Source organism: Leptonychotes weddellii, chromosome 6 (genome assembly GCF_054177405.1).
Source record: "Leptonychotes weddellii isolate Sample4059 chromosome 6, ASM5417740v2, whole genome shotgun sequence".
Taxonomy (NCBI): Eukaryota; Metazoa; Chordata; class Mammalia; order Carnivora; family Phocidae; genus Leptonychotes; species Leptonychotes weddellii.
In genome coordinates this window covers 134,480,188-134,488,050 of record NC_138374.1, presented here as the reverse complement: position 1 = coordinate 134,488,050, position 7,863 = coordinate 134,480,188, and the positions used below count along the sequence as shown (strand labels likewise).

At 60.7% G+C, this 7,863-nt stretch overlaps 1 protein-coding gene and 2 long non-coding RNA genes across 3 annotated transcripts in view; 1 reads left to right on the top strand and 2 right to left on the bottom strand.

Moving 5' to 3' along the window:
• The window catches only part of LOC145722383 (uncharacterized), a 16,022-nt gene extending 12,295 nt beyond the window's left edge, over positions 1-3,727 (bottom strand). Inside the window, exon 1 of the long non-coding RNA XR_014146632.1 lies at positions 3,061-3,727. This is a non-coding gene — a long non-coding RNA (uncharacterized LOC145722383). The remainder of the gene's footprint in view (positions 1-3,060) is intronic.
• LOC115944329 (uncharacterized) lies at positions 31-800 on the bottom strand. Its single transcript, XR_004078889.2, has 2 exons — positions 378-800; positions 31-177 (listed from the first exon to the last, which is right to left on the bottom strand). It is a non-coding gene; the product is annotated as an uncharacterized LOC115944329 (long non-coding RNA).
• CASQ1 (calsequestrin 1) overlaps positions 771-7,863 on the top strand; it is an 8,394-nt gene continuing 1,301 nt past the window's right edge. The window contains exons 1-10 of the mRNA XM_006743430.3: positions 771-1,171; positions 2,811-2,895; positions 3,725-3,825; positions 4,023-4,134; positions 4,487-4,560; positions 4,901-5,031; positions 5,894-5,939; positions 6,353-6,407; positions 6,623-6,723; positions 7,516-7,590. Of these exons, the coding sequence (XP_006743493.1) occupies positions 911-1,171; positions 2,811-2,895; positions 3,725-3,825; positions 4,023-4,134; positions 4,487-4,560; positions 4,901-5,031; positions 5,894-5,939; positions 6,353-6,407; positions 6,623-6,723; positions 7,516-7,590 (1,041 nt within the window). The 5' untranslated portion in view covers positions 771-910. The remainder of the gene's footprint in view (positions 1,172-2,810; positions 2,896-3,724; positions 3,826-4,022; positions 4,135-4,486; positions 4,561-4,900; positions 5,032-5,893; positions 5,940-6,352; positions 6,408-6,622; positions 6,724-7,515; positions 7,591-7,863) is intronic.

The following is a 7,863-nucleotide window of genomic DNA, read 5'->3' as shown; positions in this document are numbered from 1 at the left end:
ACTTAGGGTGTTGAGTGAAGCACAGGAAAGTGGCTGGGGCTGAGCCAGGTCGCCCGTCCTGGCTGAGGCTCCATCTTTTATTCTGAGAATGACATCATCCTTGGTCCTTGTTCTTGAAAGGGAAGTGCAGGGGGTCTCTTCCTGCAGCCCGGGTGCTTTTTACCACCTTCTCCTCCGCTGGATGGAGGAAACAGGCCACATCCAGAGGACAGTCCAGGTTTTAGGCATTTGTACCCCTCTGTCCTGTCGTAGGAATTGAATCTCTGACCCAGAATGCCTCCTCTCCACCACCATTTCCCTGGGTCTGAGTACCCTTGCCCTCCCTGGACTCTCCCTAACGACCCCATGCCTCCCCTCCCCCAACCCAGCTCATTTACCTCCGACTCATCTGGTCTTATTTTTAGCTCAGGCTTTTTCCTTTCTTAATATGGCGATGAGCTTTCCGGGCCAGCGTGGGGACTGTGCTGAGGAACCCTGGCCTTCGTAGGGGAAGGCAGCGGGGGAGGGGCTCCCGGAGCCAGGGGGCGAGGGGGAGGAGGAGGGAGGGTCTCGGCCCTCTGGAGCTGTCCTGGCCTCAGAAGGTTATCCTCTCTCCTGCCAACCCCAGACACATATTTAGGTGGAGCCAGGTGGGGGCCCCGCGGTGCCAATTTCAGGGACAGCTCCGGTTCCCTCCCCACCCCCTGCTCCTATCCCTCCTCCTGACCCTTTCACTCTTGGCTCTGTCGGCAGTTTGTCCGGGACCCAGCAGTGTCCTCTGTCCACTGCTCCGGGCCATTCCCCACCCCACCCCCCTGTGAGCCCCTCACTCAGGGTTCAGGACCCAGGGCCCCGCCCGACCCCAGCTACCCTCAGGGACCTGAGAGCCGAGCCTGACCCCGTTCCCTGCACCGCACGCACCGCCGACAGGATGGGGGCCAGCGCGGGGCCCGGGCTGCGGCCGGCACTGTTCTTCCTGCTGGTGCTAGGGACACCCAGGTTGGGGGTGCAGGGGGAGGACGGGCTGGAATTCCCTCAGTATGACGGTGTGGACCGTGTGGTCAATGTCAACGCCAAGAACTACAAGCATGTGTTCAAGAAGTATGAGGTTCTGGCACTGCTCTACCACGAGCCCCCCGAGGATGACAAGGCCTCACAAAGACAGTTTGAGATGGAAGAGCTGATCCTGGAGGTGAGTCTGGGGTCCACCGGCCCACAGAGCACAGTGGCCTCTCCCGGCCACCCCTAGCCCACAGCCGCATGCAGACTTGGAGGGGGACTCGGGGCCTCGCGGCGTGCGGCCTCAGGCCCACAGGAAGGTGACTTGGGACCCCAAAGTCCCACCACGGGTAGGCACGTTTAGGAGGGAGGGGCTGCAGGGAGACCCCTCCTCCATGGCCGGGACTGAGGTGTCCCTGGAAGAGGAGCACAAAAAGGAGAAGGGCTGTACTTCGGTCAGAGGAGTGGGCCGGACCTGCACGACGCCCCCCATCTACTCTCCTGGCCAGAACATGCCCCCTCTCTCCACACACAGCAGGCCTGCACCCCAAGTTGAACCAAAGGGTATGCATTTTAAAGGCTACCGACATCTTATTCGCATGGTATGTTTCTCCCACCGAAAGTTTAACAGAGACCACCGTGGCGCCCTCCAGCCTCAGTCCCTCTCTCCCTAATTCTCCATCTGCCCCTACTGGGTCAGGCCAGATGCCCTGATTGGAAAATTCTTGCAATTGGAGGAGGCCTCAGAATGCCTTCCCCAGCTTCTCTCTGTGGGAAGGTTCTCCTCGCCTCCAAGCCGACTTACAACAAGAGAAAGGCCCTGTGTTTGGGGGTGACTGGGAGATGCGGTCCCACGCGCTCTCTAGCCAGACGCGTTCGTGTTCCGGCCCAAGCTTGTGCAGCCCGTTCTCCAGCCCGGCAGGACAGCGAGGCCCCAGCCTGCCTACAGGAAGGACCAGAGGCTCCCGTTTCTGTGGGCCCCTGTGGCTGCCGGAACCTGCCATCTATTAATGCACTGAGTATTTTTATCCTGAGTGCTCAGCATCTCGGCCCATCCACCTGCCAGCAGCCTCCCCGTTCTCCTGAGAATCCGGGCGCCTGTGTGTGTTAGGCAGGGTGAGGCTGCAAGCCCGCGGCAGAGGGCACCAGGGCGGAGTCCAGCCGGGAGGCTGAAGGGGGCAGGGACCTGCAGGAGTGACTGTCCACAGCCTGAGAAAGGAAGGGCTGGGGGACACAGGGGAAGTCTGGCCTCGGTGAGGAGAGCCCCGCCTGGGTCTCCTCTCGTGCCTGCTGGAGTCTCTGTCTCTGAAGGTGACAAGTGGTGGCCCCAGTGACCTCAACCCTCAGCTCTCTGGCTTCTGCCACTCCTTGGTGACATAACCAGGCCCCCCCCCCACACACCCTCCTGCCCTCCAAAATGCTCCCCAGTGGGGGTCACTCAGAAGAACCCCAGGGACTTCTAATGCCACCCCACACTGAGCATGGCCTTTAATGACGATGGCGAGCAGGGCTCAGCCCCGAAGCAGAAAGGGCCTCAGTCACTCTGAAGCCAGACTCCCCAGCACCCCTCGGGAACCGGGAAGTATCCCGTGCCGGCCTTCGGAGCAACATCAGAAGCACGCTGTGCACGAGTAATACGTGTCCAGGGGCTGAAACCAAACTACAGCCCAGAAGGGTGGGCTTGCAGGGAAATGGAGCTACCTGGAGCCTTGCGCGGTGCCCAGGGCAACTCTTATCTTCCCCACATCCCAAATGACCCTCCTGGGAAGCGTGAGATGGGCACGGGGTGACTAAAAATCCCAGAGCTGATTTTAACCTTATGCTCCCTCCAGTTAGCGGCCCAAGTCCTCGAAGACAAGGGTGTTGGCTTCGGGCTGGTGGACTCTGAGAAGGACGCAGCTGTAGCCAAGAAACTAGGTAAGGGAGGGGTGGGGAAGGGGCGCGTAGTAGTGTGGGCCCGGGGAGGCCCAGGTGTGGGGGCTTCTGGGATGGGGGAGGCCCAGGCCAGGATTTGGAGGGTAGCCCTTGTACAGGGCAGGGGCCCCACCGGGCCTAATGTGGCAGCGGGGAGAAAAGACTGACCTGGGGACGGGTATGGCAGGGATTCCGGCATCTCCTTCACTCCTTAGAGAGACCCACCCAGGCTCCAATCCTAGAAAGAGGTGGGGGTGGCCCTCTTCATACTTACGTACAAACCAGGGCTAGGCGCTGGAGGAACGGGGCAGTCAGGGAACACCGGCAGGGCAGGAGAGGCCTCTCCGGCCAGAGCCTGGGGGAGCTGGGGGGGCCAGGGTTACGGCCCCAGCCACCAGGGAGCACCACAGGCCTGAACCGGACTCCGGATGTGGCTGGGGAGGGCGGTCACTAATGAAGTCATCTGGTCAGTAATAGCAGCAGGTTACAGGGCTGGACCGGGAGTGAGCGGCTGGAGTCCTCGGAGCAGGGAAAGGAGGATCTGTCTCTCGTTATGGCGAGCAGAGAAAGGGAGACATCTTGCTAGAGTCTATGTCTCCCTATGTCCCCCCGACAGCCCCGCTGAGCCCGCCTTCTCCTGGAGAGCCCCGGGGCCCGGCGGGCTGCCTGGGCTAGACCCACAGGCGCAGCGCCCAGGGCTGTAGGGGCCTGAAGGGAGGTGGGTGGGGTAGGGGCGAATAAGAGGTGAGGGCGTGGGGTCCAGGGGCACTGGGACGGGCCCTGGACCTGTGGGCGGTCTGGCCTCCGGGCTCACCTCCGGCTCGCTCCCTAGGCCTCACGGAAGAGGACAGCATCTACGTGTTCAAGGGAGATGAAGTCATTGAGTATGACGGCGAGCTTTCTGCGGACACCCTGGTGGAGTTTCTACTGGATGTGAGGATTCTCCTGGACCTAATGGCCTTGCTTTAAGACTTCACACCCATCCCCAACCAAGTCCAGCCTTGCACGCGTGCGCACACACACACGTGCACACAGGCAACAGACAGCCCCTCCCGCCCCTCCTCCCAGCCCTGCCGCCCTCATCCCTCCCCCTGCTCCTTCGAGTGAGGCGAGAACACACTCTCCTCCAGGTCCTAGAGGACCCTGTGGAATTGATTGAAGGCGAACGCGAACTGCAGGCATTTGAGAACATCGAGGATGAGATCAAACTCATTGGCTACTTCAAGAGCAAAGATTCAGAGCGTGGGTAACCCCCAGATGCCCCTGTCCCTCCTTGGACCCCCGTTTTACCCGTCTCCCTAACCCCCACTCCACCCACTGTCTCCGTATCTCTACAACCGACCCCCTGGCATGGTCAACTCTCTCGCTACTCTGACCTCCCTGCACTTGGGGCTCCCAGACAGGGACCCCCAGCACCCAACTTCCTCCACTAAAGTTTTGCTGCTCTCAGAGGACTAGGGGGTGGGTCTCAGAAGGAACCCCTCTGGCTAAAGGAGACTCGGGGAGAGACAGAGAGGCCATGGCTCCCCGGCAGACCCTGGCTCTCCGGCAGACCCTGGCTCTCCCAGAGACTGACTCTGCATTACTCCCTCAGATTACAAGGCCTTCGAGGATGCGGCAGAGGAGTTTCACCCCTACATCCCCTTCTTCGCCACCTTCGACAGCAAGGTTCTCCTCCCTGTGGCCATATGGGGTCCCCCTAGCTCCCTGCAGCTGCCCTCCAGACCTCTCTCCCAGAATTGATGCGCGACCTGGTCCCGTGCCTCACACGACACCCCCCACCCCACCTCAGGCCTCTCTCTCTTGCCCCAAAGATTTTAGATCCTTTAACCCACCCCTCTCAGGTTCAACCAAAGCCCAGAGACATCAAGGCACTTGTCCACTGTCACAGGGGCAGTGACAAGGGCCCAGGCTGTCTGGCTTCCTTCCTAAGACCTGCTCGTGGTGATACGGCCTCTCCCCATGACCCGCATCCCCCGCTCCCCTCCCCCTGCCCCCTCCCCCAAAGGTGGCAAAGAAGCTGACCCTGAAGCTGAATGAGATCGATTTCTATGAGGCCTTCACGGAAGAGCCTGTGACCATCCCAGACAAGCCCAACAGTGAAGAGGAGATTGTCAGCTTCGTGGAGGAGCACAGGAGGTGGGCAGCGGGGGCCAGCCTGAGCCGGGGGGTGCCTCCTCGGGCCAGAACGCCCATGCGCCCCATGCTCAAGAGGGGCCGGGGGATCCCAGCCCGCCAGGAAGCTGGTCTGGCTGGCAGGTGAAGGCCCTTCTGGGTATGACTGCTCACTCGCACACAGACCAGGTTCTGCCAGGTGCTTCCATCTCTACTACTGTTTTTAATCCTTTCAACAAGCTCAAGTACTGAGGTCCCACCAGTAGGAAGTGTCAGAACGGGATCCTGACCGGCATTTTTGGTTGAGGAGAGAGCTACCAGTGTTTGGCGGGAGGGGCGGTGGGCGGAGAAGCAGGGACGCTGCTAACCTCCTACAGGGCACACAGGATGGCCCCCCACAACCGAGAATTCTCCAGCCAGAGGTGGAGAGACCCTGCCCGCACTCACACACGATTCTCCTCCTCCGTGGCACTCCACAGCTGGGAGCGTCCCCTGGTGTCCATGGAGACGCCACCAACCTCGCCCTCTCCCGCTAGATCATGGCCCCCTTTGTCGGGGAGGGCCAGTCAGCTTCGCTCAACAATGCCCCCACACGGCGCCTCGCCCAGTGCCTAGAACTTCTCAGACTCAGCTGTACTGAATGAATGAGGGGATGCCCAGATATCGCGTTCTTACCCTTCTCCCAAAGACTCTCTTCCAGGCCACGGGCCCACCCGCTGCCTTCCCACCTGCTTTAACCAGGCGGTGACCTGGGCCTGGAGCCCAGAGCTTAGACTTTGCCAGATGGCTTTTCTCTGGCCTACAAGCTGTCTGTGCCCTAGGCTTGACCCAGAGCTCTCTGGAGGTGCATCCTTCTCGCCCGCTGAGTCCTGACTGTCTCTTCTAGGTCCACCCTGAGGAAGCTGAAGCCTGAGAGTATGTATGAGACGTGGGTGAGTGTCCCCCCACCCCCGGACAGGCCCGGGTCCCCGGGGCAGGGCATGGGTGGCTAAAGACGCAAGTCCTGGAAACTTCCCACCCTGCTGCGCTCCGTGCCTGGCCCGTAGGAAAGACCATGCACCAGCAAAGTTTGGAGGCTGTAGCTCTGAAGAACTACAGGAATTAGGAGACACACAGACACTGACAAAGATGACAGGGAGGGAGATCTGGGGCTAAAGAGTTTGCTAGAGGAGGTGCGGGGTCCCTGGAGGGGAAACCGAGCCATCCGTGTCACCTGGGAAAGGGCTGCCGCCACAAGAACGTACCTGATCCGGAAGCTGGAGTTCCACGAAATTCCGGGAAGATGTAGGGTGTGTGTGGCTCCCTAACTTCAGGAAGCATAGCTAAGCCCCGCTGCCCCCAACAGGAGGACGACATGGATGGAATTCACATCGTGGCCTTCGCGGAGGAAGCTGATCCTGGTGAGGGAGGGATGCAGGTTTGGGTGGGGGGTGCCGGTGACGGGGAGACAGGGGTGCTTGTGCAGGCTTCAGTGGGAGGCGTTCCTGGGAGTGCAGTGACCCAGGGGTGAGACACCAGCGACGGTGGGAGGTGGGGAGCGCCCAGGACTCCTGCTGTGGCTGCGTCCCTTTCTTCCCTGTCCCACCTAACACTTCTTACTCGTGTTCCCTCCAAGACGGCTATGAGTTCTTGGAGATACTCAAGTCCGTGGCCCAAGATAACACAGAAAACCCTGATCTCAGCATCATCTGGATCGACCCTGACGACTTCCCCCTGGTGAGAGGCAGGGCTCTCCAAAGGCAGGGCCTGACGCGGTGGCCCTTTCTGAGAGGAGCTTCTTTCAGAGTTCCTGCCCCAACTCCCGGCCCGAGGACCTTGGGAGGTTACGTCTGGTGTTCAAGGGCCCCGTGGGCACAGAGGGCACCCTGAGAAGGGGGCACAGAATGGGAAGTAAATCGCATGGAACACAACACACACAATGCCCAGAGCAGAGACGCAGCAGGGAGTTCATGTTCCCAGGGCTGACTCCGTCTACAAAAAAACAGAGTGGGGGGGAGGGCAGGTGGGCACATGAGCCCTGCAGGTGGGTCTACACAATCATAGACTGAGAGCACGGAGAGGCCATGCCTCAGAGGACAGTTTCGTTCCCAGCTGGATCCCCAACACCTCACGCTCGTTGTTGAAAGAGCAACAGAATGAGGAGATACGTGAGGAACACTGACAATGACCAGGGACGACGACCTTAGTTTACAGGTGCAGAAGCTGAGGGTCACTGAGAAGTGACCTGCCCAAAGTCACAGGTCACGCAGTAGCAGAGCTAGGATCAGAACACGGGTTCCTACCCGTGTTTTCCTGGGGAAAGAAGGGCCAGTGTCTTCAGCTGACCATCCCAATACTTTCATTTTGGGATTTTTACCTGCAACTGCTTACCTCTACCCCTTCCCTCCGGGCCCCCATCGTGGGTTCACAGTGACCTTCCTCTGCCCCTGGGCTGACCCTCTACACTCCCCCTCCTGGACACACGCGTTCCTAGACGCTGTTACGTTACCGTGCGTGGTTTCTCTGCAGCTGGTGCCATACTGGGAGAAGACGTTTGACATCGACCTGACAGCCCCGCAAATAGGAGTGGTCAACGTTACCGATGTGAGTTTCCTTCCCGCACGCCCCGCTGGCCCCAGCTCTGCTTCCCAGCCCCACCAGCTCTCCCTGCTCGGCTGCCCGCCCCCCCGCCCCCCACCCCAGGGTCAGACGCGCCCAGTCTCAGGCCTGGGCAGAGGGAGAGGCTCGGCCCAGAGCACACACACCGCAGCTGGCTCCTCATCCCTCAAGGCCCGGTCCGCATCCTCTCCAGATCTCCCATGTGGAGTCAGGCCCCCTCCTCGGCGCCCCCAGAGCCCATTTGGCGCTGCGAACGGG